A 19,304-nucleotide genomic window follows, 5' to 3' on the forward strand; every position below is an offset into this window, starting at 1 on the left:
CCTACGGCTCTGTTAGTGTTCAAAGATATAACTATTTTTATAACAATCACAGTAAGCACAAAGACGTTTAAAAGACGTCTAAAAGAGGTCTTTGAGGCGGTCTAAAAGACGCACTTGTAGACGTCATGGATTAGGCTAAAAGACGTTTTTTTAAAGACGCCATTAAGACATCTTTATAAATACATCTTTTAAACGTCTTTGTAAAACCTTTTAGTTGTCTTTTTAAAGACGTCATTTAGCCTTATGATCTAGACGTCTACGAATGCGTCTTTTAGACTTTTCAAAACTGTGCCTTTTAAACGTCTTTTATACGTCTTCAGACGTGTTAAATACACGCGTATTTTATAAAGTCGATATTAAAAAATATCTGCAATAATATCTACATCACGAAGTTGATATATCAACTTCATGAGCTAGACATGATTGCAGATGTATTAAACCTCTAAGCATAGACGTTTCACATTAAAAACCAGATTACTGAAAAGTACCTCAAAGCCAGAATACCGAAAGCATCACAACTTTAGGTAGATATATCTACCTAAAGTTGTGGTACTTTCAGTACTTTTAGATTACTGAAAGCATCACAACTTTAGGTAGATATATCTACCTAAAGTCGTGGTACTTTCAGTATTCTGGCTTTGAGGTACCCTTTAGTAATCTGGCTCTTGATCTGGCTTTTAATGTGAAACGTCTATGTTTAAAGTTTTATAAAGACTTCGGCCATCTAGATATATCTAGATGGCTTAAGTCTTTTTAGCTGAACTAAATATTTAAAATTTTTGAAATTATTTAAGTAGAAAGAAGGTGAATTTCAATTGAATTAAGAATTAAGCTCAAAATAAACACAGTTACATATGTATTAAAAACGAATGCAATTAAAGAAAGTTTGTTTTTCTCAAAAAGAAGTAAAAAGTAGATTTAATGCACTATTTGTCAGTATTTTGAATTTTTCGTCCATCGCCACTTTTTCTACCAGGAGCATTCTTTAATTTTACGCTCGCTCTTTCACGAATTTCTGCTTTCCTAACTTGTGGGAAAATGGCAAAAACGCTTTCTAAAAACAAAAACGATTTAAATATTAAATAAAAATTTAAATATTCCAATTTCAACATAAATTTAATTTTTTTTAAATCAAAATATTAACCAAACACAGAATGAAAATCAAAACATAAAGTTGACAGAATTTTGTCATAAAAATCAAGCACATAAATATACATAACCATAATTTATGAATAATTAAAAAACAATTAAATCAAAATATTTTCTCTTTTGATTAATTTTTTTTTACTTTGATAACTAAATTACCTTTTATTACTTTCCATATCAATTTATCTTCGATGCCAAGCTTATGACCCGTCCCTTTCATGTTAAGTTTAGACTGAAGTTGGACAGAAAAAACACGATCTATTATTCTTCGAATTGCGTCTTTACCGTCGACCCCCCCCCCCCTACTTGTTTAAGATGCTCAATCTAAATTACACCCAGAAAAATGATCATAATTTTAGTTCTGCAAAGAAATAAATACATTAATTAAAAAAAAGAATATATAGCAATACTAGATAGACTAGTATCGAGTTAAATTCAAATGACCTTAACATTCAAGTTGTTCAGTATTCTATCTTTAAACATAAAAATAAGTTAAAGTATACTATTTTGGTCCGGAATACTGGTTCCACAAGGTTCTCTTCAAACTGCAAAAACTCATCTATATCAAGCAGTTGTTTTAATTCTTCCCGATTACTTTCACCCCGATTATTTATCTGCTTTTCCATAAATGTGTTCATGTCATTCATGAAAATCTTTACTTCTGCCATAAATTTCATTACTCCTTTTTGAAACTCTTAAAAAAGAATATATATATATATATATATATATATATATATATATATATATATATATATATATATATATATATATATATATATATATATATATATATATATATATATAATCTAATTTATATAATATATAATTTTTCTACAATAAAATTTAATATAAATTTAATATCTTTAATATAAAAGCAATTCAATACATCTTCCATGATGAATACAATATTATTAAATGTGTTAATACAATATTTATTCAAAGTTTTTAGACAGATATTCAGCAAGTAGAACAAAAACTTACTTCCAGTCTCGATAGGATAACTGATGTTTTGCGAAGCATCTGTAAAATTCCTAAATATGACAAAACCATTCAGGATTAGTGTTAGGTTAGTCACTTTTAAAAATTCAAATTTAGCGTTACTTTAGCATAACGTTTTAAGAAAAAGTATTCTCAGAAATGTTTTATATAATCTAAATTATTAAAAAAATTATTAAAACCCTTTTTCATTGAATGATTCTTTCAGTCTATTTGTAACATTTGATGACTGTTTGGATGATGACTTAGTTGGAGATTCGGAACTAGAAGAAATTGACCTTGAAGCTTGATAACGATGAGGAGATCTTTTCCAATTAGCTTTTTTACTTTGGCTATTGTCTTTTGTATTATACTGTCTGTAAGAAGATCTAGAGTTGTGAAGAGTAGGAGACTTAGAAGGGGATCGGCTATTGTGTGCTGCACTATTGTATCTGGAACAATGAATTGGAGATCTAGAACGGGATCGGTGTGTTGAATCATGACATCTAGATACATCCTCATAATTTTTTTTTGGTATTTTAATAGATTTTATTAGATCTACACTAGATTGGAATCTGTTAAAATCACAATCATCCATTTCATTGAACTCAGATATCTTTTCAGGTATAGGTGGAAGGCCTAAAGAGATTATAATATTATTACTATTAAGTTACGGAACAGTTGTAATGGTTTACTAAACCTTAATTTGGAAAAGGAACTAACATTTTCCAAATAATTTTCCAACAATATATAATTATATTTGCACAATATAGTATTCTGTATATTTTTTCTATTACCATTATTCCCCTCCCCAAAGCCGAATGGGTCACTTCAGGCGAGGTAACTACTCTTTTTTTTTTTGTATTTTATTGTCTTAACCCTTTACCTACAAATCTTGATGAACAAAGCAACTGCGCTGAGAAAATAAGTTGATACACATACATACATATACAGTTTAATGTCATTTAGGGGATCCCAATAGATAATTATATAAAAACTTTGTTTTGAAGTCACCCTAATGTTCCGTTTAAGTACAAAATTAACAAAAACATACACTTATTCAAAATCTAAGAAGATTTTTATCAGGATAATCTACAAAAAGTCAATTTTCTAACGGCTAAATAAATAATAACATAAGTGTATTCAATATGTATCATCATTACATTTGACCATTCAACTATACTTTACCATAAAAAATTGACACTTATATCCGTGCGCAAGTCATAATTACCTTTTTTTTCTGCTATACATTTAAATATTTGTTCTTTTTTAATCTGTTCCATATCTTGATCTGAAGCTGATGTCAGATCATATCCTTTACAAACTTCAACATCATCTAAAGGTTAAATTAACTTTTAATTAAATTACATTTTAGTTTAAAGAATCTGTAACAGGCCCGTACAGTAAAATTTTTTTCATTAATGTGTTAATGTTCATGTATTAAAATGTTAGTTCAAATGATTTTTTACATAAACTATAAAAAGTAAAAAATGCAACAACATACCATGACAAACCTTTACTTTAATCAGTTCAAAAACTTTCCAGTGAGGACCAGGATCCATTTCTTCTTTTTCTGCACGACTAGCCAAAAAACTTTTTGTTTGGCCAAAAAACTTTTTGTCGTAATTTATCCATCCATTTGGATAAAACCACTTCTTCATGAACTTTAGTTCCTTCCCTCCATACAGTTCTTGACCATTTTGATTTTATTTTTTGTACATTGACAGACATTTCTTTTAATATATATATATATATATATATATATATATATATATATATATATATATATATATATATATATATATATATATATATATATATATATATATATATACGCACACACACACATATGTATATATAACTAAACCAGTAACGTGTCATAGTGCTAACCAAAGTATGCAATATATATATATATATATATATATATATATATATATATATATATATATATATATATATATATATATATATATATATATATATATATATATATATATATATATATATATATATATATTGCATATTGATATGTATATATATATATATATATATATATATATATATTTATATATATATATATATACATATATATATACATATCGGCCATGTTTTAAGCGTTAAGCTATTTACGTAAGTGTTAAGCGATTTGAAGTAGTAAGCAATTTCAGTTAATCAATTTTTTTAAAATTATTATAAGAATATTAATAAAAATAAATAAAAATTGCTCAACCTCAAAAAAGGGAGAGAAAAGAGAGAATATATATATATATATATATATATATATATATATATATATATATATATATATATATATATATATATATATATATATATATATATATATATATATATATATATATATATATATATATATATATATATATATATATATATATATATATATATATATATATATAATCTTTAAACACTAAACGAGTAAACATCATTAAATATGATATAAAGATGCAAAAAACTTAAATCACTGTGTTCATCAAAAAATTTACATTTATATTTAACAACAAAATTTTTGTTTGCCACAAAATTATTTTATTTTGAATATTAATTATATGTTATATATAACGATATGTATATATATATGTATATATACATATATATATACATATCGGCCATGTTTTAAGCGTTAAGCTATTTACGTAAGTGTTAAGCGATTTGAAGTAGTAAGCAATTTCAGTTAATCAATTTTTTTTAAATTATTATAAGAATATTAATAAAAATAAATAAAAATTGCTCAACCTCAAAAAAGGGAGAGAAAAGAGAGAATATATATATATATATATATATATATATATATATATATATATATATATATATATATATATATATATATATATATATATATATATATATATATATATATATATATATATATATATATATATATATATATATATATATATATATATATATATATATATATATATATATATATATATATAATCTTTAAACACTAAACGAGTAAACATCATTAAATATGATATAAAGATGCAAAAAACTTAAATCACTGTGTTCATCAAAAAATTTACATTTATATTTAACAACAAAATTTTTGTTTGCCACAAAATTATTTTATTTTGAATATTAATTAATAAAAGTTTATATACAATTGTTACTATATTTTGATTCATTATTGTTCTGTCTCATGTAAAAGTGGGAAGCAAACATAACCACTGCCACTTGGTAACAAAGCTACTTTTCTTTTAATCTCATTTTGTTTAATTAGTTTGCACTTGTTATATTTTTGTAGATTCTGGATATAATATATAGGGGAGATAGGGGCGCATTGATCGCCGTAGCAGTGTTTTGAAAATTGCGCAGAACCTGAAAGAGATGTAAAAACTTATTAACTACGAAACACATGTAGAACTATCTGGCTTTTGGAATATATAAATATTTTGATTTAAAAAAATGATAAAAATGAATAATTTTAACTTTTAAACAACCCTCTCAAAAGATCAATGTACCCCAAACTATGGGGTACTATGATCTCCGACTTGGGGCACATTGATCTTATATGTGTAATATTATCTAAACGTTTAACACTTCTATAACTAAATCTTGTAAATAATTTAGTCAAAGGGTAATATTGTATAACATATAATACATCTAAATTTTTTAATTATTTTTTAAATATAGCAGTTAAACCCACTAGTCTAATTTTTAATTAAAAAATGTATAAATCACAGCAGCTATAAGCTACCCGCTTTATATACGTTTAAAACTTTACAACAACTTGAAATTTATAAGAACTGAAATATAAAGACTGAAATAAGAATACAACTTTTAAGTTTACAAAACTTTTTAAAAGTACAATATTTTGATTAAGAATATTTCATCATTTGTGAAAGTCAAGTTGTGAAGCAGCTTTTGGTTTACATTGTTTTTTATTCCTAAGCAAGTAATTCTTAGTTTCTTTCTTATCTTTTGTGGAGACTTTTTGTTGATTTTTGGTTTGCTTCAAAATTTTCTTTTCTTTTGACAAACGAATTTCATTCCTGACAGGAGTATCAGTCAAGATCCTTGTTTTTAACTGCCTACTTTTAACATTTTTTTTTCTGGCAGATGCTTTTGGGTAAGGTTTTAAAACCTCAGGTGAGATTATAGAAGCAACACTTGTTGACACTTTGTTTAAAATACTTGTTTCAATATTTACTATAGTTATTTCAGACTCTATGTGATTAACATGTGCTGGTATCATTTCAGATTCCATGTTGTTGACAGGAGTGATAGTAACTGTATCTGGAGCAGCTCTATCTGTAACTGATGATGGTAAATATTCGTCATCTTTGAAAATTTCAGAATTGAATGGCTCAATGCCAGCTACTCTAAATCCTGTCTGTATATTAGATGGTGAGAAAGCTTTTGTATACGGTTCTCAAACTATTGAAACAATATCATAAATGGTCATTGGTCTTGGGTTTGAAACCATCCAATTATCACATGCAGAATTGTAAAACCTTTTCAATGGTCCAAAAACAGTTCTATCTAATGGCTGCAATTTATGGCTGCAATGGGGAGGAAAACTTATCATCGTGTTGAATTGCAAGCTCCAAGCCTTTAACAGAAATATGACTTTCATGACTGTCGAGAAGTAACAAAACTGGAGATTCCTGAGAACAGTTTGAATATTTAACAAAATGTTTAATCCATTCTATGAAAATTTCTGAGTTCATCCAACCAGAAGGATTTGCAAATCCCACACATCCAGGAGGTCCTTCCTTAATCATGTAATCATGAAACTTTACCCTAGGAAAAATAAATAATGGAGGAATGGAATTTCCAATAGCATTAAAGACACAACATGCATTTACTAATGTTCCTCGTTCTGCAGATGTGATTCTTCCAACTTGTTTGCTTCCTCTACCAGCTAAAACCTTTACCGGCTTTTGAACGGTTGTTAAACCAGTTTCATCAACATTATATATACAGTTAGGATTATATTTATATCGATTTCTTACCGTTTTAAGATTTTGAAAAAACTCTCTTACAGTGTGTTTGTTAAAAGCTGTTGATCGAGCGAAGCTCGTTGCTTCAGGTGTTCGTAGAGACAACTCTGGTTGTCTTTTCATAAAACCTTGCAACCAATCAATGCCTGCAATTTTATTATTGATCCATGATGATGGGCATATCTTATTGTTTTTTAAAGCAAATTCATATGCCAATAATCGCGTTGACCTAGTTGAAAGGCCATAGTTCATTTTTGATGCAATTAGTAAATAACTTGATAACCTTTTTTCATCTTCTGCTGTAAAAACTTGTCTATTATTGTAGTTAGGCTTGAAAGCTTCATTTGGATTAAGCCTCTTTTTACGACAATATCTTTTTAAAGTCATTCTATCTATGTTAAACTGACGTGCTACAACACTCAGTTGTGTTCCTTCTAAAACTTTATTAAAGCTACTTTCATTGTTTCACTTGGTATAGCAACTTTATTTGTTTTTTTAATTCTATTTCTAACCATTTTAAGATCTGTAAAAAAATATATCATTAAAAACATATGTTTTTAATAAATGCTAATATTTAACATAATAATATTATGTTAAATATTTTTTAATTATTATGTTGAATATTATTCTTTTGATATTATAAAATAATAGTATTATTATTACTAGCTTATAACAAAAGTAGATTTAAAAAATGAAATGCTAAAAGCTATTGTTTGTTTATATATAGTTTTTTTTTTTAAATTATAAATACAATTCCATTCGTTTAACTGTATTGCTTATAAACAAAAACATGGGGCACTTTGTCTTCTATGGGGCTCTTTGATCCTCCGATCAATGGGCCCCGCATAGTCAAAGATCAATGTACCCCAATAGGTATAGGTAACATATTGATAGCAATATCTACTGTATAAATTGCAGCCAAATAAAAATTATATATTATATTATACACCTAACACTTACAAATTTAAAATAAAATTGTTGTTAACCCATACAGACATCTAAATAAAAATATATTTGAATTATAGTACGATTTAAAAAAATCATATTTTATGACGAAAAACAATATTTTCTTTATTTTTTTTGACGCTGATAACCTTATGAAAAAATATTACGAATAATCAATTAGGGAAGCATAATGGTTAATTAAATTGCAACCTCACTTCTAGTAAGGCAAAAATGAACGAGTAAAAGCCAAAAGATCATACTGCCCCGGCGATCAATGCGCCCCCATCTCCCCTACCTAAATATTTCGAACTTAATGGTTCTTCATAAAACGATTCAAGATCTTTTAATTTATACACATGACAAAAATAACTGGTATCAGCACCTAGATTTATTTCCGTGACAATAAATAAAAGATATTTTGTGACGAAGCATGAATCTTTCAATCCTCTGTCAGAAATATGATAGGTTTTTCTTGAAGGTAGTATTTTATGACAATTTTCAAATTCTATATACTTTTTAGCAACTTGGGCGACCGGACTTTTATGATTTCTAACATCTTTTTCAAGGGTCTGCAAAAAGTTTTCAAAAAGAAAAGCAGAAATTTCATTAAGCGAAACATTATATTTTTCCACATCATCAGCAATATGTAGTAGACTGTGCACGTTATATACTGGAAAAGTGTTGCCATAAAAATCTTCTGCATTTGTTACAAAATAGGCAAACAATTGTCTTGCATAATCTAAATAGTGTTCTCTTATTTTTCTATTAGAATTCAATAGAATTGATGTCGCAACATGGAGAGAAAGAAAATGTATATAAAACTCTTTGCTAACAATACCTTTTAATACAATCACTCCAGTATACATTAAAAACTGGCAAAATTCAGTTGCTTTCCACCTGTCTAAAAATAATAAAGATCGCGGTTGTCGCACAAAGTCACTTGGAATTGAACTTTTCAGATTAAATAAATTATAATTAATTTCTGCTAATAAAAGATTAGATAACTTGCAAATTCTGGGACCATGTTTCAGAAATACAAGGATTCGTTTGACAACTCCTAAACAAATGAGATGCATGTAATCCAATACAAAACAGTTAAATGAAATATTAATTTCTTTAAGAAGCGAGAACCCTTTTTGATGAAAATGGTATCCAAGACTATCAAATTTTTCCAAAGTTCTAAGCGGAAAACCACTTCCTTTATATATTATTCTATGGTTCATACTTTCTCCAACAATTTCACATCTTTCACAACCATGTTTGCTTGTATGACCCATAATATTTTTTAAGTATGCTCTAGCTGGAGCATCGCAAACAAAAGCATTTATTTTAAAGTTTTAGTGTTGTTTTTCAAAATGAATTCCATTTTTAGATAAATTTTTACACTCTGCGATAAATTCATTCAAGTAATCATCAAGAGAACTTGGCTTAGATGTTCCACAAAATAAAGCAATCACAAAAACATTTTTATTAAATAGTCCAAGTATGGGCCATAATTGAGCCAAAGACGATTTAAATAAAGGCAACCCATCAATATTTATATTTATTTTTATGTCAACGTCAACGTTTTTAATTTTTTTTAAACATCGTGTCACACCACATTCTATTCCAAAATATAAAAACTCCCCACCACATTTTTTATCAATATTAATATGTCTTGGTGTATTTAGCAATATTCTACTATCTCTCGGCAACCCAGGAATATTATTTCTACAAAGAATATCCAGAAGTTCGTTGCTACACAAACAACTAATGTTATGTTTTATTACCTATGCAGCAATTTTTTCCTTTAAGGAAAACACTTTGTTCTCATCAGAGCTTATGGTTTTTTGATTATCTGTAATCAATAAATACTGTTCTGCATATCCAAGGTCTTGAATAGGAATTTCCTTATTCAGTAGAAATTAATTTGTTATGAAAGGATCTATGTTGATCGACGAACATTGATCTTCATTTAAATTTTCAGTATTATTTAACTCATTATCGCAAGAGACCAGAAAATTTTTCTTTATGTTATTCAGACGTCTAAACTTTCGTTGACAATAACTATTATTATCATTCATTTCACTTCTTCTGCAAAAAAAAATTTAGTTCAATAAATTAATCCATTCAAATAACCATGAATAATAATTTGAGTTCAAAACTAGAAACATTTTTTCAATTGAGCATTTAAAATGGATGGAAAGTCTGCATTTACATACAATCGACTGAAAGCATTGTGGTCAGAAAAATATTTATAGGGGATATGACTTAAATCATTTTATTATTAATTTATATGGAGCTTCTTCAGTTTTTCAACTCCTATTTTTTATGAATTAAATGACTGAAATTGAGTCTTACTTGAATAAAAAAACCCTGGAGGGTACACCACTGTATATATATATATATATATATATATATATATATATATATATATATATATATATATATATATATATATATATATATATATATATATATATATATATATATATATATATATATATATATATATACATATATTTAGATATACATATATACAGGCCTCAGCCAGAATAAATGAGCAGAGAGCTGCTCTCCTAAAACAGACAAGGTGAGCCATGCTAGCTGCTCCTCTAAACAGCTTTTTACGAGAGCTTTCTATTTTTGTGCGACATAACAGTTAAATTTAAACTTTTGTATAGCTGGCAACATTGTAATACAATAAATTAGTTCCAATGCGTTTTAAAAAACAATAAATTTATTTGAAACTTAGATAATAGACTTATAAGAGAATTTATTTAATTACAATTAAAAAAACAATTATACTTTAAAGTTATGTACATAAAAATATTTATAATAATTTTAGAAAAATGTTTAAATTACAAATAAAATTCATTATTTAAATTAAATGTTTGATTGAATGATTGGAAAAGAATGTTTAAAATCTTTGAATGAATGAGTTTGATACTTTTTTTTACATCAATCCAGGCCTTGTTACGAGATTTCGCTGCGTAGCGAAAACGCGTAACGCATTTCTAAGTAACTCAACTCAGCAAATATATTTTGCATCGTTAGAAATTATATTGCGTCAATAGCGTCTTTTCAAGTACCGCATTGTAATTAAAGTTATTTTATTAACGCGTTAAAAATCATACAAACAGTTTGTTTTTTCTCTCTGTAACAAAAGTTACAAATAAAATCTAAGTTCTTATTAAAAAAATCATTTTTATTATTTTTTTCAAATATTAACTAAATTTTATTTTGAAAAAAATATTTTTTTCATGAAACGTAAAATATTTGTTTATTTTCTTATGATTTTATATTTGGTTTTTGGTTATTTTATTAACTGTTAATACATTTTTTCTTATTTAATTTGTGAACTCTTTTTAATAATGTTTTTAAACAATAAAGTTTTTTTTTGTTATTTATCAGTTACCGATAACATATTCGTGATCATAATTTATTTTCATAAATTAAATGAACGTCATTAAAACTTTACGTTATTGAATTAACAATAAACAAAATATCTTATTAATAAAATATTTACATCAAAATAAATAGTGCATTTTTTAAACTTATTATGACTAAAAATAATTTTTATATTCAAAAGGAATTTATATATTTAATTCCTTAAGATAAAACTTAAAACACTTTTTTTTAAACTAATTTTTAATAACAAAAAAAAAATTATGAAACAAACTGTTTCTTTAACAAAAAATCTATTAGTTTACAATTGCGGTTGAATGCTTTTACTTACGACTTTATTTCTTCTGAATAAACGTCACGTTAACGGTAATCAAAAGATAATTAAATATTCTAAAAGATTTTTTTTTTTTGCGTAGCAAAAGTTGCAGTTTTGCAAGTTTTGCAAAAGTTGCAGTTTTGCAAAGTTGCAAAAGATAATTAAATATTCTAAAAGATTTTTTTTTTTTTGCGTAGCAAAAGCAGCAGTTTTTGCGTAGCGCAAAACTGCTGAACGCGTAGGCAAAAAGGCAAATCGGCAAAAAGGCAAAGGCAAAAAGGCAAAAAGGCAAAAAGGCAAATCGCCTTTTCGCAAGCAAAATGCGAGCTGCGTAGCGCTTCTTAACAAGGCCTGTCAATCACTTCTTTAAATATAATTGTAATAAAAAATTTCCAAGTAATAGTACTTTTTTTAGATATGTTTATATTATAGAAAACAATAAAAATTTATTTTCTATTATTGACTTTATTTTATAAATATTTATTATTCGTTGTAGTTTTTTTTAATGATTTCTGTTTTTCTCTTGAAACTTTTATTTTAAACGCCACTTTTATTTTAAGCGAAACTTTTATTTTAAGCGAAACTTATATTTTAAACGCCATTCAAAATGAATATAATTAAACAGCTTTTAAAAGCGATTGACATAAATACGATAAAACAAAATATCAAAATCAATCATTCAAAGTTTAACAACATTTTTCTTTCTCTTTCTACACTAAAAAAGACATTTTCTTTCAAACGCATTAAAAATACAACAATGTTTTGATCTCTTATGGGACCGTAGCTTCGAAAACTAGTAAGCTGGTGATAGAAAAATAAAAAAATAATAAAAGATTAACCTTAAAATAAACTTTTTTATTATTTAAATTAATAATCCGATTTTATTTATCGACTATAAAAATGTTTTATTCCTGGTAAAGTTTTCAACCCATAATTAAACAAAATTTCTTAATTTTTTATTTTTGCGAGAGCAATAAATTTCTCTTGTAAACCAATTTAGGGAGTGTAGGCAAAAGCGAGAGCTAAAGCTCTTCCTGCTTTCAGTTCATTACTATTTATACCTGTAACTTTGTATGTATAAATGATTGTTGTATGGAAGTTAGTATTGATTTGTTTTAATTAATTAAATTTAATTTTTATTTTTATTACTATTATCCTCTCTATTAACTATTTATTCAATATTGTTATTATGTATGTTTTTTATTTATTATCATCATATGTATGTATTGTAATTATTATTATTTACAATATTAGTTACATTACTCTTAGAATTTAAGTGTAATGTAACACCAAATAAACTAATCTGTAAACACCAAATATAATACAATAATAGATATAAATGAAAACAATAATAACAACACTAGAACATTCATTTGAGTTAAATGAATGTCTATAATTTTGTATAAAATACTATGTATTATTATTGTTATTATTTTCATTTTTATCTATTATTATATTATATTTGGTGTTTACTTCAGATTAGTTTACTACTATTTGTAAATGTCCTTGAATTGTAACAACTTTTTTATTTAGAAATATATATTGATATAAAAATATATAATTAGATATATAATTAATAATAACTTTATTCGATTACAACTCTTGTTCCTCAATCTTTGCCAAATTAAAATTTAATACTTGTCGCGATACAATCGATTTAAATTATATTTTGAAAATGCTATCTTGATCGCCAGCATGCAGAAGACATTCATCAGCAATAGCGTTTTTCATGTAAAAAACGAAGTGTCTGGTTGTCCGGCATCCGGACAAATATTTTACGCACTTTTCGTTTAGCAATACACCGATTGAGCGAATTTAAAACACGTCATTTTTAAGAGGTCTGAACTCCAATAGGAGGGGTAAAAAGATACTTCCGTTACAATATTTACTTGAGAAAACGAAGTATCGTAAATTATATTTTCCGTGAAAATTCACGGAAATTAAGAGGTAATTTTGGCTATTTTCCGTGAAAATGACGTATTTCTGAGTGAACCAATGAACGTTTAAATAATCAAAGAATATAGGAGACAAGTATTGTAGTGTATGATTTTATTTATAATATACTTACAATCGATTTATGTAGGATTAATTTTAATATCCATTGACATATATTGTCAATCAAAATTAAAATCAATTGAGATGTATTGTTACTTTCTTATGTTGAAACAAAACAAGTATTTGTGCAAGTATTTGCTTTGTTTTTAAAAGGTTCAAGTAATTTTCGCTTAATAAAAACTTCGTTTGCCTAAAGATTAAACAAACGAAGTTATATTAAAAGTTCTTTGTGTTTAATAGATAGCATAACAATTTTATTCTTTTTATTAAACACAAAGAACCTTTAGTATAACTTCGTTTGCTTAAACTTTATATATATATATAATCTATTTTATCTATTAAACATAAAGAACTTTTAATAGTACTTCAATTGGTTAATCTTTAGGCAAACAAAGTTTTTATTTAGCGAAAATTTTAACTCCTGATTTCCTTACCATTTCCTTACACCATATTTCATTCTCTACCTTTATAAATCTCTTATTCATCCCACAATAGAAGACAATTGTGACAATTGAATTGTAACATTTGGACCTTTTCTTCTAATGATTCCCTTTTTCTTCTAGACAAGGTTCACAAATGTTTGTAAATATAGTTGGATCTTCTCCAGCTTACTAGGTTTAGCTCCTGTCCCACCATCATATGACGACATCTATTTTTCTTTTTTATAGATACTAACATGGTCTCAGCTTCAGCAAGCTATCTTCTTTTATTCCACCAACTGTAACTCAATCTGACATTAGTTGTCATTTAGCATATTTGCATCCACCTACTGTATCTGTTCCTTCGCGCTCTAAAAATCTTTATTCATCTATTATTATTTTTTTGATTTGCAATTTTTTAATTTTGTCTTTTTTTTTTCTTAACTTTTTCTAACAATTCTTGCTATTTTACTTTATCTTTTTTTGCTTAAATTTAACTTTTTTACTTTGTTTTTGTCACGACCAAAAATGCAAGCAACACTATTTAATTTAGTAATTTTTGACAATAACCTTTGCCTTTTTTTTAGTTTAAAAAATGAAAACTTTTGAAATGTCTTTGACTCTGTTTAATTCCTAAATTAAATAGGTTTCATTTTATATATATATATATATTGCAAAAGGTTTGATTTAAGAACAATCTAGAGAAAAAAAAATGTTTGTCTCTCAGATTGTTCTTGTTTAAAAAAAATTTGAAAGAAACAATTACAAATTAAAATTGCAATTCTTTGGAAAGTGAAAACCATGGGATAGAATGAGACACGATTAGAAACTAGGGTTGCCAGATGTCCCGGTTTTACGGAGGAGAACACAGTAAAAAAATTTATTTTTACAGATTTGGCGCTGTAGTCTCCTCCGTAAAACCGGGACATCTGGCAACCCTATTAGAAACTTCTACAAAACAATTGCTTGATGCAGTTTATGCCTGCCTATGATTAATACTTTTGTAGATATACCATCTCTAGCTTTTACTCAACAAGAGCCCTAAGCCAGGGGTTAAATCTGAGTAACATTTTTTACATTCATTTCTTACTTTCCCTATGAAAGCGAATCATACAAGGCAACTTGATATAGACCAGATCTTGCCTTTCTCAGCCCTTTACCTCTCTTATCTCTCTCAGTCCTTTAACTCCAAAACATGAACTTTGATGTTTGCAGTGGAGAGATGAGTTGAGCTCTGTACCACCAGGAGTCTTTAGTCATTCAGGAATCAATTGGATTTACTTAAAAACAAGTCAACTACAGCAATATGATTATTGTGTATATTATTTGTGTATATGTGTCTACTTATCCACTTTTGTTTTTTAATTATTGGTGTTTGCAAAAATTTGGAAAAAGTTTGGGTGTTCAACCTTTTTGTAGTGAGGTCTGTTTTTTTGAAGTAATTATTTAAAATAATTAAAATGGTGTAGGCAACAAGCTGGAAAAATTTGAAAGTTTCAATAACAAAGCGAAACAACAATCACAAATTCAACCTTTAGATTCAATATATGCATGCAGGTTTACATTTATATTTATGTTTTTTAGTATTTTTAATTACTAAGCTTTGTGGTGTATTTATATCTATTTTACTATATATGGATTTCCTTTTAAAAAAATACTTATAAAATAATCATAAAAGAATATTTTTATTTACAATTACAATTACTATCTTTTAAAAAATAGTGTTGTTCATGTATTTTTCATGTTTACAGATGGACGTGCAAACATTTTGGCCATCAAAAACCTTATCTTATGAAGAAAAATCAAGGTAAGCGCAATAATCAGGCAATACTTCCATGTGGCTGCAAAATGTTTATTTATGTTTCGTATGACAACCAACGACAATGCTATGGTGTTAAAAAATTGTTTCTTGAACACAACCATCCATATGGTATAGAAGAATTTTCTATGTATAGTTCACAGCGTCAACCAAAAGGATTGTTAGAACAGCAGACATTGATGTTGATTGAACGTGGGGCAAATACAACACTTGTGACAGATAGCCTTAATAGAAGCGGTTTGAAAACTAAACCTAGAGATATTTACAACATAAAACAAAAGCTTAAATTCAAAGGTTAGTTGTTTTTGTATATACAGTGGTGTGAAAGATATTAGAATCACAATATGTTTTTTGTCTAATTTAGCAATTGTCATGATATATTTAATTTATTCAACAGTGTAACTCTGGTTTGAGTTCCTTTTTAGTTACAGAAAACTATTTTAAAAAGGCTGGTAGAAAACAATTTGATTATTCTTTGAGTTAAAAAAGAACAATTTTAATTAATTTTGTACATTGTTTATATGTTGTGTATTTATGTATACAAAAAATGTTGAATGTATTTATTTTTTTGCATTTTTCTCTGTCAATTTAGTTGTTGTTGCTTTTTCTATATCTTGATATTTACTTTTTTAAACTAATCTATATAATGCGTAATATAGGTTTTAATGTTGTATGTAGTAGTGTATGTATATACATTTTTTTTGCTTTTTTATATTTTTCTGCAAAAAAATTTCTCTTTCACTCTATCCTGAACTTATGTGATTAAAATTTTTGTTTTCTCTTACAATTTTTTCTCACTCATCTTATCTCATCCGTTCATACTCTCTTTTTTTTTCATTTTTCTTAGCATTACACCTTTATATTTTTGTTCTGATTGCAACTTTTTTAATGCTATTGTTCCTATTACTTTATTTTTTATTACTTGTATTAATGTAGTTAACTTTCTTCATTATTTCCTTGTTTTAATATTTTTTTAATTTTATTTGTTTATTTTATTATGGTCTCACTTTATTGACTAGTTTTTAACTATATGAGTGACACCAATCCTAACTTTGTAAATTATAATTAAATTTGTAATTTTTGATTTTATGGTTAAATAAATTGTCAAAAAAAAAAATTAGAGAATAATTTCATGTAAAGTTGGTGAGTAACGTATTGTTTTTAGAATTATACATATAATATATAACCTTTTACTTCTGTTATTGTTGTTGTTTTATGAAAAATAAAACATGGGCACTTCTAATTTTGAAATAATAAGTAATGTAGTATGTCAAACCCTATTTTATTTTTTTTTAATTCTTTTTTTTTGTATTTAATATAAATTTTTATGCACTTTTGCAGGGAAAAAATGAGTTAAAGTGGAGGCTTTATTAAAATTGGGGATTGTGACACAGTGGGAAATCAGTGAATAGTTAAACTTGATTCAAAAGGTGCTCTAAGCTATAAAGCAGAGGCTAGAATTAAGAGGCTCGTCTAACCTCAAAACTTTCCACATCAGAGAGAAAATTATCACACATGCCAAAAAAACAACATTTCAAAAAAGTTTCTGTGAGCTGTTTTGTTGTCACCTCATCCAGGCTGGCACTACACTAGTTTTTAATGGAGTAAAACACTTCCAAATAAATTTTTTGTTTTTTGAGTTATTAAATTTAAAATGAATAGACAATCAGTATGTTTTTGTATTATCCTTGGGCAATTGATTATGATGCTAATGACCATTCTACTAGCTGTCTTTTCTCTTTTGAGCTAAACTTTTACTCATCACTAAAGACTTTTATCTTTAGGGACTCATCACTAAAGACTTTTGTCTTTAGTGATAAGTCAACTAATCAAGTCTTTGATAACTAGTTCCAGAATGTTCAATGTTGTTCTGATTAGAAACACTTTCCCAACAGCCTGGTAAAAACTGTGAAGTATCCAACATCAGTAATGGTGTGGTCTTTAATCTCAGTCCATGGTGTTGAAAGGCTGTATATAGTGGAGGGCACAATAAGACAGCAAATTTATGTCAAACTTACTTGTGTTCTGAGTTCTAACCTGGATGTTTATTTTCCAAGTGTTAATGTTATTGAATCAATATTGAACTAATGTTAAACTAAAATTGAACTATTAAACTTTTCAAGTAATAAACTATAAACTAAACTATAAAATGGCATCATCCAGTTTGAGATCTGCTCCTAAGCACTAGCTTATTGGAAAGCCAATTTATCAGTTATCTACAGCAAAATTACCAAATATACTGGATGTACTTTAACTGTTCTAGTTTTATCATTTAAGTGAAGGAAAAACTCTTCCTGAAAGTTAAAATCTTGAGATGCAGTAACTTATATTTGTATGAAATCCAAGATACCAAACAGCGGGTTAACTCATGTGTCAGAAAACTGTCCAACCTGCAACAGAACTATCTGGCTTTAAAGGTACACAGAACACGGCAACAAAAAATCGACAGGATAAAAGATGACATGTTTAAAGATGATCTTGAAGAATGGTTTGATATTGTAACTAAGGGTCTGCGTCTTGAAATAAAAAGTCTTGTTAAACTCATTTTAGCAAGACAAGACAAGACAATACCAAGACAAGATGAGACAAGACCATATCAGTCTTGTCTTGAAAAGTCTTGAATGAATCAAGACCAGCCTTAAAAAATAACTAGTAATTCAAGAAATAACAAGATTTTTCTTGGTATTTTTTAAATCAAGACTAGACTAATCAACCTGAAAGATTTCTAAGATGAGTTCACAAATTTAACCTTGTACTAAGGGGTCATCAATAAAGTATGTCACGCTAATTGGGGCGGGGGGAGGTGAAGCAAAATTTTGTGACAAGGAGAGGGAGAGTGTTAGTCAAATGTCACAAAAATTATTTTAGTATTACATGACGTCACAAAAATTATTTTAGTATTAAAGTTTAATTACTACGCGTTCAATTGAAGGAGTGTTTTAGATTGTCCAAATTTTTACTCTCTCCTTATTTTTATGCGTAAAGATTAAATAGTTTTTAAATAGTTTTAAGTTCGCAAAAACTGCCATCAAGTTTTTGAAGACATTAAAGCGCAGCAATGCAAAATCAATAAATTAAGGACGTAAAAATTAAGTTTAGAATTTTAAATTCAGGGTTTAAATAAGTAAATAAAACATTTATAAAAAATTATAATAAATAACATAATAGCATGTAAGTTAATTATCTTTTATATTATTTATTTTTGTGATTCTTATGTTTTTAAACCTTAGAGTTTTAGTTCCGTGCACATTCAAGCAAGAATATATAATAATCTAAAT

General features: G+C 26.8%; 1 protein-coding gene across 1 annotated transcript; it reads right to left on the reverse strand.

The window, feature by feature from the left end:
• Window positions 1-875: 875 nt before the first annotated feature.
• LOC136076346 (uncharacterized) lies at window positions 876-3,851 on the reverse strand. Its single transcript, XM_065789807.1, has 7 exons — window positions 3,626-3,851; window positions 3,353-3,457; window positions 2,325-2,760; window positions 2,128-2,177; window positions 1,650-1,840; window positions 1,306-1,470; window positions 876-1,054 (listed from the first exon to the last, which is right to left on the reverse strand). The coding sequence occupies exons 1-6, from the start codon at window positions 3,780-3,782 to the stop codon at window positions 1,408-1,410; spliced, it is 1,002 nt and encodes a 333-aa protein (XP_065645879.1). The 5' UTR covers window positions 3,783-3,851; the 3' UTR covers window positions 876-1,054; window positions 1,306-1,407.
• Window positions 3,852-19,304: the final 15,453 nt, after the last annotated feature.

This window comes from Hydra vulgaris, chromosome 02 (genome assembly GCF_038396675.1).
Source record: "Hydra vulgaris chromosome 02, alternate assembly HydraT2T_AEP".
Classification (NCBI taxonomy): Eukaryota; Metazoa; Cnidaria; class Hydrozoa; order Anthoathecata; family Hydridae; genus Hydra; species Hydra vulgaris.